Genomic DNA, 14520 nt, shown 5'->3' on the forward strand with positions numbered 1-14520 from the left:
TGTTTTTGAAAAGTTTATTCAAGAGAGACACACAAAGAGAGGCGGAGACACAGGCAGAGGGAGAAGCAGGCTCCCTGTGGGGAGCTGGATGCAGGACTCAATCCCAGCACCCTGGGATCACACCCTGAGCTGAAGGCAGATGCTCAACCACTGAGCCACCCAGGCATCCCTCTCTTTAGACTTTCCACATGATCAAGTCTCCCTGGGGACAGCTCTCAATATTCCTCCTCCCATTTCTTCACTTCCATTAATTCCTCAATCCACTACCATTTGGCTTCTGCTTTTCCCACTTACCTAAAATTACTCTCACTAAAGCCCCTATGCCGTCTTAGGTGATGAGGGATAGAAGTAGAAAAATATTCACCTTTAGCCCGGAAGGCTGACCTAACCCCTGCATAGCCCTGACAAGGATCAACTACGTGCTGGCTGCTACATTCTTAAAGGGTCTTGTGACTGTCTGTACATCTCACTGATAGTTAATATCCAACTGACTGATAAGCACCAGAGAAATCTTGCGAAAGTAGTTACGAGTAGAAATTGGAAGAAAACATTTATGATCTCCCTACATGTCTCCTCCCCCTGAACACTAAGCATATAACCACCAGCTTCATAGGGCAAAATGCAGCTCTTTCTACCCACAGGTCTTGTCCCTATGCTATAATAAAAGCACCTTTTTGCACCAAAAACACCTCAAGAATTCTTTCTCGACCATTCACCCATGGCCCCACATCATTAGTCATCAATGTTTTCCATAGGAGACAATGGCAGTGCCATGGATACCTTTCTAATCATTTGCTTGTGATGTATCTGACCAACTGCACACACACACACACGGACACACACATTCTATATTCCCACACCCCCTGATCTTTGTTGTGTGGTTTCTCTTCCAACAGTTAGAATGTCCAGATTTTTTTCTTTTTTGGAGCAATGTCCCCAGGCCACTGGAGGCGTTGTCTTGATGAACTGATGTCTCTAGGAGTATTCCTTGGTCAACGGCTGAGGCATGTTGGTATATGAAAGGCCCCGCTCTGGACAAATCTGACAAATAACGTTCATCAAGCTCCTCTGCAGGATCAAGTTGAACTACTCTCTGCCTGAGATCATGTTTGTTTTTTCTCTCCTACCCTCTCCTGCTTCTCTCCTTACGGGTTTCTTCTAGTAGCATTGTTTGACTAAATCACTCACACATAAATCCTCATCTCAAGGTCTGCTTCTGGGAAACCTGGCCCAAGAGATCATCTGAGTACTTTCTACTCTTTCACTGCCTACCTAATAAACGTGGCTTGTTTTCCACAGCTAGGTCCTGGGTGCTATTCTCTATAGATATTGCCTGGACAGGCACTCATGTCCATACCTTCAACTGCTCCTCACTTCTGATTATCACCAAACTGCTTTATGCTTTATCAAACTGTAGCTCCATCTCTGCTGGACAGCTCCACCTAGCTGTCCGCAGACACCCCTACACTAATAGTCATTAGCCACATGTGGCTATTTTAATTAAAACTTAAATTGTTCCCTAGTCTCACTAGCCACATTTCAAGTGCTCAACAGCTACTCAATAGATCCAGGCTATCACACTGGATAGTGCTGATACAGAACATCCATCATGGCAGAAAGTCTTACTGGACAGCTTAGACACATTTCCAAACCTAACTCATCATCACCAGACCCTTGCTTTTCTGTATTCCTCAACTGTGTCCCTCTCCTGGAGACAGTGGGCAGAAACTACAGAGACTACAGAAACTAGAAACTAGAGAGAGAGGGTGTGGAAGGGTTTCAGGGACGAGGGAGGTGACCAAAGAACTAGAGTCTTTTCCATTGATATCTTCCTCTGAACTGGGAAGACGGATGGACGAAGATGGTGATGAGGACCTTAGCAAAGGCCACCTGTGAGCTGATGTTAGATTGCTTAGAACACTGAGGAGAGGTGGGGGACTAAGGCTGGATAGGCCAGAACCTGCCCTCCGCAAGGAAGTTTTCCAATTCCATCTGGCAGCCTCAGCCTTGACCAAACATCCTTGTGTGAGTCAGGGCATTTACTCATCCCCCGTCTCTTGTGTTCCAGGATGAGCATTTGATGGAAGCAAATCAGCTAAGGTCAGTTCTGGAAATTTTTTGGCAAATCTTGGAAAGGGGCACGTTCCTTCCACGTGAGTTGCTAAGCTATTAGGAATTCAGTTTGGAGCCATGGAAAGCCATTTTGCCACGGAGATAGGCCTGCCTGCGAATGAAGGCAGAGCTCAGAGAAAGTGAACCACGGTTCCTCACATCTTTTGTCTCTTTTACTCGGCTGTTGCTGAAGAAGCTCGATCTGTTCTTTTCAATGGTTTCAGCCAAGATTCCCCTCTTCCTTAGGCCAGTTGGAGGTGGGTCAGTGACAGACCTTACTGATCTTCATCATGCTTAGGATTTCAACGGCTCGCTCTCGCTTAACGATTCCCAGTGTCTGTAACTGGCCTCGCTGACTCTAATGAGCTCCAGGCGGAATGTCCACCGGCGCCCTGACGTCCCACACGCACGTCCGAAGGGATCCCCCTTATTTCCGCCCTCTGTCTTTATTTCCCGCCTCAGATGGAATCTCCTAGACGTGTACTCCAGTCCCTCGGCTCCGAGAAGCCAAGGTCGTAAGTTCAGGCGCCGCCTCTTCGCGGGGCCTCACCCAAGGTCACCCGCGTCTTCCCTCGCCTGGCTCCTTGGGGGCGGTGTCCGCGAACCCCTCAGCCGCAGGGCCCGGCGCTCTAGGCGGCGGCGGCGAACCTGCAGAGACCCTCCTCAGCTCGCTGGTTTCCGGTAGCCGGTGGCCGCTCTAGCCCACAACAGGGCCTCGGGACTCGATCCCCTAGGCCGGCTTCCCTATGGCTGGCGCCTCTCCTTTGTGCCGAGTTTCCTCCGGGAGGGCTCCTGGTGGGAACCCCTTCCCACGGCCGCTTTTAGGGCCCTTTCGGGGGCAACCGGAGAAGGCCCTGAGCCCACCGAGAGTCGCAACCTCGCAGCACTCGAAGGGCCGGCGCGGAACAGGAGGATGGCGGAAGTGAGTGTATAGCCGCCCTTCCCTCTCGCCGCTCTTCTCTATGGTCGCTTCCTTCGGTGACGGGAAAAGGGGTCCCGGCGCCTGCGCAGAGGCGGCCTGGGAGCTAGTCGCGGAGTGCGGGGGGAGGGGCAGGGAGCGGGAGCCGCCGCCGCCGCCGGAGCAAACCGCGGGGACCGAGATGCAGGTGGGACCGGAACCGGAACCCCCCTCTTCAAGTACCTCTTCCCTCTCCGCGACCCGGCCCCGGCGCCTGAGAGGAGCCCTGGGTGGGGGCGGGCGTAGGGGGGCCAGAGGCAGGAGGGGCGCTCGGCCCCGCACAGTGCAGCAGACGGGGCTGGTCCCGAGGCGTCTGCGGCCCCGGGGAATGGGCGGGTCGAGGGTGTCCAGGGAGTAGGGTCGGGTCGGAGTGCATTGACCACCGGGCCCGGAGGGTCCGAGCCGGGAGCGGAGCCTGCACCCTCCACCACCCGCCCTTCGGGAAATTTCAGAACTGAGCCAAGAGGCAGGTGCACCGGGAAAATGTGTCTGAGTCCTGCTTGGCAGAAGAGAAACTGAGTCACCAGCTCAGGAGCCGCAGGGTCAGCGGGCCTGAAGGGGGCTGGGTCTGCTTGTGGTGCAGAGGTTTGGGTGGGCCCTGTGTGAGCTGAGGTGGCCTCTGCCTGGAGATTGGTCTCCCTGCTGTGTCTGCACCTCTTGGCTCGGTTCCCCTGTGCTCCATGACTCTTGCATCTCTTGGCTGCTTCTCGTTGGTTTGGAATTGTCCCTGCGGCTGGAGCCATCTGAATGTGTAGGGTCTAGGCCAAGGAGGCAGGAGAGGGGTTGCTGATTGTGGGATTGTGGGTCTGAGCAGAAGGCTGAGGTTTGGGGAGACTTTCCTGAGCTCCTGAGCTGCCCTCCCCCATCCCTCCCTGTCCTGGTGCCAGTCATCTTCCAGTATAATATGGGGGAGGAACACTAACAAAAGAGCCATGGGTTGTAAATGCCATGCCCAGCTCTGCCACTTGCTAGTTGTAAGATCTTGGGAGGCCTCTTCCTTTCTCGTTGCTCTTTTAGAAAAATTGGAACCTATAAAGTTAGTAATAATGGCGGTCGTTTATTGTGTGCTTACTTTGTATCGAACCCTGACTTGTTCCATTTAATTCTCCCGATGATTCTGTGGGTTAGAGAGCATTAGCTCTTTTATAGCTACAAATCTGCACTTCAGAGAGGATATATAATCTCTTCCAGATCACCCGGCTAATAGGTGGCAGAGCTGGGATTTCATCCCAGGTCTAACTCCAGATCCGATAGCCTTAACCACCAGGCTAACCAGCCTTTAGGGCACACTCCCTAGTGAAAGAAGAGGAAGTGAAAAAGCCTAGGGCCCCAGCTCCCTGTTATGTTTTATTTACTTTGTGGCCAGCAGAGACTTGCTCTGACCCAACCCACAGTCTTTCCCTGCCTGGTGCTGCTGCTTCTGGGCCCCAGGGTGAAGGGGCACCAAAGAAGCGGGCTGTGGCCATTCTAAGCCTCCGTCACACTGTGCCAGGGAACTGGGCCCCGGGGTCTGCTTTCAGGACAGGTGTGGTTTCGATCCATCATTCATCTGTCCTCCTTCCTGAGCAGCCACCCTCCTCAGAGCTGGATCTCAGGACATATGAGGCAGGGTCTGTAAGCGCTGCAGACCTACCTCCCCTGAGAGCTGGGGCAGTGAGGGGCTGTGCATGAGGCTGGGGCAGCCAGTCCCTGGGGATGAGGACTATGCAGTAGGCAAAACTGTAGACTGGGGGTTCTGAAACTGTTCTGAGCTTCGGTTTTCTCATCTGTTGTCAAGGTTATTAAAGCCTGTTACAGGGAAAGGTAAGAACAGCACCTGGGAAGCATGTGATAAATCTTGAAGGACCTGTTTTAGAGAAGGGAGGTGGCGTGAGGGATAGATTCCTTTTTAGAGGAAGGTGCTCCACAGCTGTCTGTCACTCCCAGAACCAGAGCCAGGGGGAGTGGGTTGGGATGGCAGCAGAGTAGGTGCGGGCTGGACCCCGGGGAGCCAGCCAACTGGGGGTGTGTGGGGTGTGAGGATCGGGAGAGGGAAGGGGGGCAGTGTGTGGTGTTCCCCATGGCTCTCCAAGGAGTCCAGACCAGAGTAGGGAGTCTGGCTGGGGGTGGGGCTCAGCCCCCAGTCCCACCTCAGCAGTGACTCTGTATGTGCCTCTCTTCCTTCTGCAGCTGCTGCCGCTCACCCCGTGTCTTCTGGCCGCTTCCCTCTTTGCTGCCCCTCCCCACAGGCTCTCCCTCTCCACCTCCTGGGGACCATCATGAATGGTGCCCCTTCCCCAGAGGACGGGGCCTCCCCCTCTCCTCCCCCTTTGCCACCACCCCCTCCTCCTAGTTGGCGGGAGTTCTGCGAGTCCCATGCCCGGGCTGCTGCCCTGGATTTTGCCCGCCGTTTCCGCCTCTACCTGGCCTCCCACCCCCAGTATGCAGGGCCTGGGGCTGAGGCTGCCTTCTCCCGCCGTTTTGCTGAGCTCTTCCTGCAGCACTTTGAAGCTGAGGTGGCCCGGGCCTCCGGCTCCCTCTCGCCACCCATCCTGGCTCCCCTGAGTCCCGGTGTGGAGATTCCGCCACATGACCTGTCCCTTGAGAGCTGTAGGGTGGGCGGGCCCCTGGCTGTGCTGGGCCCTTCTCGATCATCTGAGGACCTGGCCGGCCCCCTCCCTTCCTCAGTCTCTTCCTCTTCTACGACCTCCTCGAAGCCGAAGCTAAAGAAGCGCTTCTCCCTCCGCTCAGTGGGTCGCTCAGTCCGCGGTTCAGTCCGTGGCATCCTACAGTGGCGGGGGACTGTTGACCCCCCGTCCCCTGCTGGGCCCCTCGAGACCTCATCAGGCCCCCCAGTCCTGGGTGGAAACAGCAACTCCAACTCCTCTGGTGGGGCTGGGACCATTGGCAGGGGACTGGTTAGTGACGGAACATCCCCTGGAGACAGATGGACTCACCGATTTGAGAGGCTGAGACTCAGTCGGGGAGGGGGCGCCTTGAAGGACGGAGCGGGGATGGTGCAGAGGGAAGAGCTGCTGAGTTTCATGGGGGCCGAAGAGGCAGCCCCTGACCCAGCAGGAATGGGCCGGGGAGGAGGGGCAGCCGGGCCTACCTCAGGGGGAGGAGGGCAGCCTCAGTGGCAGAAGTGTCGCTTACTGCTCCGAAGTGAAGGAGAAGGAGGAGGAGGAAGTCGTCTGGAGTTCTTTGTACCGCCTAAGGTGAGGCTCCGACAAGGGTGGGTACCCGGGAGCGGGGCAGTTGAGCCCATGTGCATAGTTTTGCTCACTTTGATTTTTTTAAGATTTTTATTTATTTGAGAGAGAGAGTATGTAAGAGAGAGAGCATGAGCAGAGGGAGGGGTAGAGGGAGAAGCAGACTCCCCACTGAGCAGGGAGCCCAATGCAGGGCTCAGTCCCAGAACCCCGGGATCATGACCTGAGCCGAAGGTAGACGCTTAACCAACTGAGCCACCCAGGCATCCCCTCACTTTGGTTTTTAAAGCCAGCTTCTGACTCTGGGGTAGTAGTTGTGGGCAGGGCTGAAAAAATAACATTATGACCCTTTGTCTAACCCCCTTAGGGCATAGAAGGAAAGATGGGTCTCTGGAAGGAAGTGAAAGGTGGTTCCTGCACACCAAAAGTTTGGATCCTGTTCTCTTTCCCAACTTAGGCGTCTCGGCCTCGACTCAGCATTCCCTGCTCTACCATCACGGACGTGCGGACAACAACAGCCCTGGAGATGCCTGACCGGGAGAATACGTTTGTGGTTAAGGTAGGAGCTCCGAGCTCCTGCCCCCTTTGGAGCACTTGTGTTGGGGAAGAAGTTCACGTAGCTCATTGAAGGAAGGGACTTTGTGGAAGGAGGTGCCTGTGTGTCAAGTGCCTTGAGAGTGTGTCCCTGGGGCTGTAGCTTCTCTAGCAGGAGGGAACAGGAGGAGGATGTTTTTGTTCTTATTAGGGGAGGCTTATAGCCTCTGGACCTGGAAGTGGCCTGTGGGCCTCCTCTTGTCCTCGTAGGTGGAAGGCCCCTCCGAGTACATCCTGGAGACAACTGATGCTCTACATGTGAAGGCCTGGGTGTCTGACATCCAAGAATGCCTGAGCCCAGGGTGAGGAGCCTGACTGCTGTCATTGAGGGGATCAGGAGGGGATGGGGAGCAGCCTTGTGCCTCTCACCTGCTGAGTTTCTTCACAGCACCATTCTCCCTGTCTCTGCAGACCCTGCCCTTCCACCAGTCCCCGCCCTATGACCCTCCCCCTGGCCCCTGGGACCTCATTCCTTACACGGGAGAACACAGACAGCCTGGAGCTGCCCTGTCTCAATCACTCAGAGAGTCTGCCTAGCCAGGATCTGCTGCTGGGACCCAGTGAGAGCAATGATCGCCTGTCGCAGGGTAAGGGTGGAACCTCACAGGGCTGGGAACCTCAAAGCCGCCCCCGCCCCCCGTGCCAGGCCCAGGACTTCCTTCCAAACTCAACTGCGCACCCCATTCCTGCCCCTCAGCTGCACCCCCTACACACCGAATGTCTGGCTTTTGTCCCAGAACGTACCCTGCCACAGTTGGCCACTTAGAATCATCACCATCACCACCTTGCACGAGCCCCAAGCAAACTCCCTTCCAGCCTTCCGTACCCAGCCTTTGCTCCTTTTCTTTTTTTTTTTTTTTTTTTTAGATTTATTTATTTATTCATGATAGACACATAGAGAGAGTGGCGGAGACACAGGCAGAGGGAGAAGCAAGATCCATGCAGGGAGCCCGATGTGGGACTCAATCCTGGGACTCCAGGATCGCACCCTGGGCCAAAGGCAGGCGCTAAACCGCTGAGCCACCCAGGGATCCCTGCTCCTTTTCTATAAAGCTCGTGCAGACCTCCACTCTGGCTGGAGATAACGACTCTCTTTCCCAAGCTTCTGGAACACTTCATACATGTCTTTGTTTTGCTTTTACTCTGCATCTCTGTAGGTATGTCGATGTTTTTCAGTCAAAAACCAGATGTTTTTGACTCTTTATTTCTTGGCCTGACTGAACATACACAGCCCGACTTGCACACAGGTATGCCCAGAGACATGTGTCTGCCTGGCCCAGCTCTCACCTTTTTAGACTCTTTTATTCCCTTTGTCTTGCTCCTCTATTCCGAGTGGAGGTTCAGTGGTGCCTGGCACCCTGGCTGTGCTCACTGAGTAAACAAACAGATTGAACAGTCTTGGAGCTAAGATGGACCTTACAAGTCATCGGTTCTATGCCCCTCAGGCAGCTAAGACCAGGGAGAAGCAAAGGCTTTTCTTTCTTTTCTTTTCTTTTCTTTCTTTCTTTCTTTCTTTCTTTCTTTCTTTCTTTCTTTCTTTCTTTCTTTCTTTCTTTCTTTCTTAATATTTTTATTTATTTATTCATGAGAGACAGAGAGAGAGAGAGAGAGAGAGAGAGAGAGAGGCAGAGACACAGGCAGAGGGAGAAGCAGGCTCCATGCAGGGAGCCGAATGTGGGACTCGATCTGGGGACTCCAGGATCACGCCCTGAGCCAAAGGCAGGTGCTCAACCACTGAGCCACCCAAACATCCCTGGGAAATGGCTTTTCTGAGGGTACCCGAAAGCCCCTGAAAAAGACCAAGGCTATGCAAGTCTGCTCTCTGCCCCCCTGCTCTCCATACCCCACATACACCTGTCTTCTGAGCACTGACTATGTGCTCAGCCTATTCCCACAGGCTCAGGCCTGCCAGCCAGCAGACATTCAGGAATGCCCTAGTCCACAACTGAGCCTGTGCTAGGGTCTGGGGCAGGATGCAGGAACCCAGAGATGCTCGAGATGAGCTCCTTGTCCCAGACCAGCTGAATTGATAAGCTGTCACTCCCTCTGAAAAGTAGGACTCCAGAATGGAGAGCCTGTGCTAGTGTCCTCTGAGCAGCACTAGCAGGAAGCACTGTGGGAGCTCAGAGGAAGAAGGGAATCGAGGAAAGTGGGATAGACAGGATACCACACAGGGGAGGTGAGAGAGAACAGGGCTTAGAGGAAGCAAATGGCCAGAGCCAGACCTAAGGTGGGGAGAGCCTGGGAGCTTGGGAAAATCGGGCGGGATGATCAAGCTCATGTGGAGACTCCAGGAATATAAGCCAATGTGAACATCAAGGTGGGGAGGTTGGGCTGATTAATAGGAGGATCTTTGATGCCTCTGAGACTTGGGGACTTTGTCCTGTAGGCCAAAAAAGGACACTTTTGGGCAGTCCCGGTGGCTCAGCGGTTTAGTGCCACCTTCAGCCCAGGGTGTGATCCTGGAGACCCGGGATCGAGTCCCACATCGGGCTCCCTGCATGGAGCCTGCTTCTCCCTCTGCCTGTGTCTCTGCCCATCTCTCTCTCTCTGTCTCTCATGAATAAATAAATGAAATCTTTAAAAAAAAAAAAAAAGACACTTTTTAATGTGAGAATACTTGCAGGATTCTTCCCCCAATCCCGGCAACAATCGCTGTCATTTCAGCTATTGATTCATAAAAAATGGAGGCACTTTTGGATTCCAGGACCTCCTTGCAGTAACTCTCCGGTCCCCTAGCAGTGCCTGAGCCTCAGTCAGGAGCCTGCAGCCAGCAGAACCATCAGAGTGGCTGCCTGAGGAAGGGGTGGGCATCTCAGCCCACTGACTCTGCCCGAGCACAGCACATCCAGCACACACAGGGCAATTTCGCTGGTTCTCAACTTTGCCCTCCTCCCTCTCTTCCCAGGGGCCTATGGGGGTCTTTCTGACCGCCCTTCAGCATCCATCTCCCCCAGCTCTGCCTCCATCGCTGCCTCCCACTTTGACTCAATGGAACTGCTCCCCCCAGAGTTGCCCCCCCGCATCCCCATTGAAGAGGGTCCCCCAGCGGGCACAGTTCATCCCCTCTCGGCCCCCTACCCACCCCTGGACACTCCAGAGACAGCCACAGGTACCAGAGGTGAGCGTGTGTCCAGTTCCAGGCCCAGCTGCCTAAACCCTTGTCTCGGGATCCTGAGGGATCGGACCCCGGGGGAAGGAAGTGACAGGCGGAGGGGAAGCCAGGCTTCTCTTCTCCCAGGATGGGGGAGGCTTCCCTGACGCCCCGGTTTCCCTCCCTCTCTCCTTCCTGAAGGATCATTCCTGTTCCAGGGGGAGTCAGAGGGAGGTGAAGGGGACCAGCCCCTCTCAGGGTACCCTTGGTTCCACGGGATGCTCTCTCGACTCAAGGCTGCGCAGCTGGTGCTGGCCGGAGGCACTGGCTCCCATGGTGTTTTCCTGGTACGGCAGAGTGAGACGAGGCGGGGCGAGTACGTCCTCACTTTCAACTTCCAGGGCAAGGCCAAGGTCAGTGAGGAAGAGGCTGTGTGCCACAGAGGGAGCCTGCCGGGAGTGGGGCTGGCCAGGGGAGGTGCTTCTGGGACACACAGGGCGTGGGCTCCTGTTTCACCTCCCTCATCCCGCCCTTAGCACCTGCGCCTGTCGCTGAATGAGGAGGGTCAGTGCCGGGTCCAGCACTTGTGGTTCCAGTCCATTTTCGATATGCTCGAGCATTTCCGGGTGCACCCCATCCCTCTGGAGTCTGGAGGCTCCAGTGACGTTGTTCTTGTCAGCTATGTCGTGTCCTCCCAGCGACAGCAGGGTGAGCAGAGCAGGTCTGCAGGGGAGGAGGTGCCCGTGCACCCAAGAAGTGAGGAGGTGTGTGTGCCAGAAAGACGGGGCGGGGGGGGGGCTATGAGGAGGAGAAGCTTCGTGAGGGAGAGTAGGGTAGAGAAAGTTTCTGGGTGTTGGGCTTTTGAAGAGGAATCAGGACGCTAAGGACATAGGGAGGCAGAGGGCTCCTTGCTGGAGCCGGGAGGAAGTGGAAGTTGGGTTGGTGCATCCCCATTCCATCATCTGTGTGTCTCCTGGATCCATCCTCCTCAGCCTTGTCTTTGCCCTTTGTCACAGTCTTGCCTTGGGCCTGTCCTCCTTGGGGATGCTTGGTCTGATCCTGCTCCCTCCTTCCCTGATGTCTGATCTCTCCTTTTCCCCACCCCAACGTCCCATCTGTCCCCACGTTGCCCCTCCCCCCCCAGGCCGGGAGCAGGCCGGGAGCCATGCAGGGGTGTGCGAGGGAGATCGATGCTACCCCGATGCCTCCTCCACCCTCATGCCCTTCGGAGCGAGTGACTGTGTGTAAGTGTGGTCCTCCTCTCACCACCGCCCATGATCCATCTTCCATGGAGTGGGGGGGGTGCTGCTCAGGAGATGGGCTGTGGGGGAGATAGCACATGGCTTCTGGGGGGGTGAGTGCAGAGGGGAGGCTGCTGCGAGAGCTGGCCTCCCTCCACAGTCTGTCTTCTTGCCCTTCCTATCCAGAACCGAACACCTCCCATGACCCACCCCAGCCCCCTGAACCCCCTTCATGGACAGATCCCCCACATCCTGGGGCAGAAGAGGCGTCGGGGGCGCCAGAAGTGGCGGCAGCAGCAGCCGCAGCAGCCAAAGAGAGGCAAGAGAAAGAGAAAGCGGGCAGTGGAGGGGTCCAGGAAGAGCTGGTCCCCGTGGTTGAGCTGGTCCCCGTGGTTGAATTGGAAGAGGCCGTAGCACCAGGCCAGGAGGACCAGGGAGGCGCTGGATCCGGTGGGGCCCCAGGAGCCACCCCGATGGTGCAGCTCCAGCAGTTACCACTAGGGGGCGATGGAGAAGAAGGGGGCCATCCCAGAGCCATTAATAATCAGTACTCCTTCGTGTGAGACACCCTACCCCACCCTTTCTCCACTCTTCTTGCTCCCCAGCCCCTAGTGCGTGAAATTGGGGCTGGGCCGGTCGTAGAGGAGCGGTAGGAATCCCCTCCCCCATGTGCTTCCTGACCCTTGATGGCCAAGGGAATATACGTTGGTACAAGAGGTTCAAGAGCCCTGTTAACTCCCCAGTTCATACACTACAGGTGCCCCATCCCCTGGGCAGGGGATTTGGGCTCCATTACCTCCCCGAGGGGCTCTTATGGTCAGCCCCACCCCTGGGGGCCATTTCCCCGCTAACCACCCCCTAGCCCGAGGAAGGGTGAGGGGGAAGGGCTGTCAGTTATATTAAGGTGGTTGTTGTTGTTGTTTTAAACAAAATGGAGAAGCATAAATAAATAAAAGGGTTTATCTCAGTTGCATCGCGATGGCTGTGGCCAGTGTTTGCAGTGGGGGGCTGGGACAGGGGAGTCAGGAAGGCAGTCCACTCAGTGTTTCCACTCCAGAGCTGAGAGGCCAGAGGGTCAGGTCAAGTCCCTGTTGCCCTCCAGCACTGTGCTTTCGGCCCGTTGTTCCCCTGTGCTGTAGAGTGGTAAGTGCAGAGCCATACCTTGCTTCCCAGTGTCTCCAGCCAAGTTCTCATAATGGGACAGGACAGGGAGCAACGAGATTGACAACTTCTAAGGACCCCACACACACACACTCTGAATTCTTCAGTTAAGGCTTCTCACCCTAGGGAGAGTGAGTGGGGCCAGGGCCTGGTTGGTGGCTGTGTCAGAAGAAATTTAAAGTGGCAGTCACAGGCTGGCTGCCCCCTTCTCAGGGCTGAGCTGGGAAGCTGGAGGGTAGAGGATGGAGCCCCATTTTTTTTCACTCCTGGCTTTTCCTCTCCTTTGCTCTTCGGCCTAGGCAAGGAGGTAGGCTCTGCGGCCTCAGTGTCCCCATCTGTAGAGTGGGAGGTTTTATCTGGGTTGGTGCCGTGGACATGATTTGCTTGGCCTGGATATCATCTCCATTGGGATTTCACAATAGAAGTTCAGATTACCGGCTTCTGGAAATCTGAAGATCCAACCTCCCATGCTCCCCACCTTCCACATTCCACACCTGCTCCATCCCCACTGGCCCACTGCACCCATGTGACCTTCTCAGCACTGGGCATGAGTTTGCAACATCTCTCCCTCATTGTGGCACCCCTCATTAAACCCAGGCTCTACTCTTTTAACGGAACTGCAGCCATGCCCTCCTCCAACGGAGGGCACCTTTGGGTTTCCCAGCTCTTTGGGTGGCAGGTGCCCACAAGGAGGGGCCAGATTTGAAAAAACCTGTTTTGCTTGGCCCTCTCCCCTCCTCACCTCCACCCAGGGCTGCCTATCACCTTCCTTCGCAGGCAGCATGGAGCCTATATTCTCACGCCCCTCAGCCACTGTCCCCACCTCTAAGAGGCCCTAGCCATGCTTATGACCTTGCTATTCTGGGCCTTGTGTCCTGTTGGGAGATGGACAGGAGACAGCTGGGCTCACAGGCCACCCAGGCTGGGGGCTAGCTGGGGGAAGCCTGCTGGCTCTCCCAGTTTTGTCTAATTCCTGGGACTCCCCCAAACCTTGACCTCAGGAGACCGGGGATAGAATTGGCCTTGCAAAGGAGGGGATGGTTTGGGGATCTAGGTGCTGTGTTCTGGAAAAGGAGGTGGTGAGTGAAGGCTGTGGCACCCCAGGGTAAGCAGGAACTGATCCCCTCCTAATCTAGCAGCAACTGGTGCTGCAAGGCTCCCCCTCCCCCTAAACCCTATCAGCTTCAGGGACTTGCCTTCTGAAGTTGGGTGGGGGAGGGGGCCAAGGAGCAACCCCCCACCCCAAGGTTTGCATGTCTTGGCTGGAGAAGCCTAAGAGGCTGTTTCCCTCTCAGCTTTGCTTTAAGGATGGGGTTGAGATGAAGTTTGGGACCAGCCAGAGACCAGCCAGGCTCTGTGTCCCTGTCCTTCGGAACCAGGCCTCTCCCATTCCCAGCTTCAGCCCTCCTAGGAGGGGAGGAACACTCCCACTGTGGGCTTGGAGACCCCCCCGGGGGGCGGGGCAGGGGGGGGGAGGAATCCTAGAGAACCAGTAAGACACTGGTCCTCCACCCCAGTCCACACCCCCAGCCTCCCCAGCTGCCAGCCTTTTGTTTCTCCCTCTCTAGCTTCGGCTTCCCCTCTGGAAGTTGGGGGTGGGGGGCGGGGTCACCTTAGAGGGCCCCTGCTGGCAGCAGTGTCTTGTCCTCAGCCTCCTGCTCTCAGCTCCTCTGAAGCCTGGATCCCTCCAGTCTTCTCCCCCTTCTCCATGTTTGGGCATTCCTGCTCCTTTCGGGACCGTGCCCCTGTCACTCCTCCAGGTGGTGGCAGGGAGAAGCCAGAGAGCACCAAAAGGCTTGGCCCATGCTGAGCCTGACTCTGCCTAATAAGGGGGATGCTGGGCCACATGGAGGTGCCTGGGGATGGGATCTCATTGTCTGAGCACCCCCCTCCTCAGGTCACAGCTCAAAGGAGGGGTTCATGGGAACCATGAAAATGGGCAGGGAAGGAGTACCGTGTCCTCACCTCACCCCCGAGGCTCCCCTCCCCTCCAAGTCCAGGCAGAGGAAGGGATAAGTGCGGGGGGGGGGGGGGGGGGCTAAGTCCTTAAATGTCTGCCTGCTCCCCCAGAAGTGGGGCTCCTGGCCTGTCTCCTGGCCTGCCTGCTCCCCCAGAAGTGGGGCTGCCCTTTCCTTTTCCCACTGTCTGCCTGCCATCCTCTGCTTAGGA

General features: G+C 56.1%; 1 protein-coding gene and 1 long non-coding RNA gene across 10 annotated transcripts in view; one reads left to right on the forward strand and one right to left on the reverse strand.

The window, feature by feature from the left end:
• On the forward strand, positions 1 to 12163 carry SH2B1 (SH2B adaptor protein 1). Of its 9 annotated transcripts, none has more exons than XM_049110905.1 (10): positions 3064 to 3218; positions 5240 to 6267; positions 6719 to 6820; positions 7066 to 7157; positions 7267 to 7442; positions 9764 to 9976; positions 10151 to 10362; positions 10486 to 10713; positions 11094 to 11193; positions 11377 to 12163. In XM_049110905.1, coding segments are annotated over exons 2-10 (2064 nt in total). In that variant the 5' UTR covers positions 3064 to 3218; positions 5240 to 5328; the 3' UTR covers positions 11379 to 12163. The 9 variants fall into 9 exon arrangements, with proteins under 9 accessions (XP_048966859.1, XP_048966862.1, XP_048966863.1 ...); XM_049110906.1 differs by having other exon boundaries at positions 10486 to 10657; XM_049110901.1 differs by lacking the exon at positions 11094 to 11193 and adding an exon at positions 4848 to 4873 and having other exon boundaries at positions 3137 to 3218; positions 10486 to 10657.
• The window catches only part of LOC112640030 (uncharacterized), a 5076-nt gene continuing 2692 nt past the window's right edge, over positions 12137 to 14520 (reverse strand). The window contains exon 2 of the long non-coding RNA XR_003123818.3: positions 12137 to 12686. This is a non-coding gene — a long non-coding RNA (uncharacterized LOC112640030). The remainder of the gene's footprint in view (positions 12687 to 14520) is intronic.

Source organism: Canis lupus, chromosome 6 (assembly GCF_003254725.2).
Source record: "Canis lupus dingo isolate Sandy chromosome 6, ASM325472v2, whole genome shotgun sequence".
In the NCBI taxonomy this organism is placed as follows: domain Eukaryota; kingdom Metazoa; phylum Chordata; class Mammalia; order Carnivora; family Canidae; genus Canis; species Canis lupus.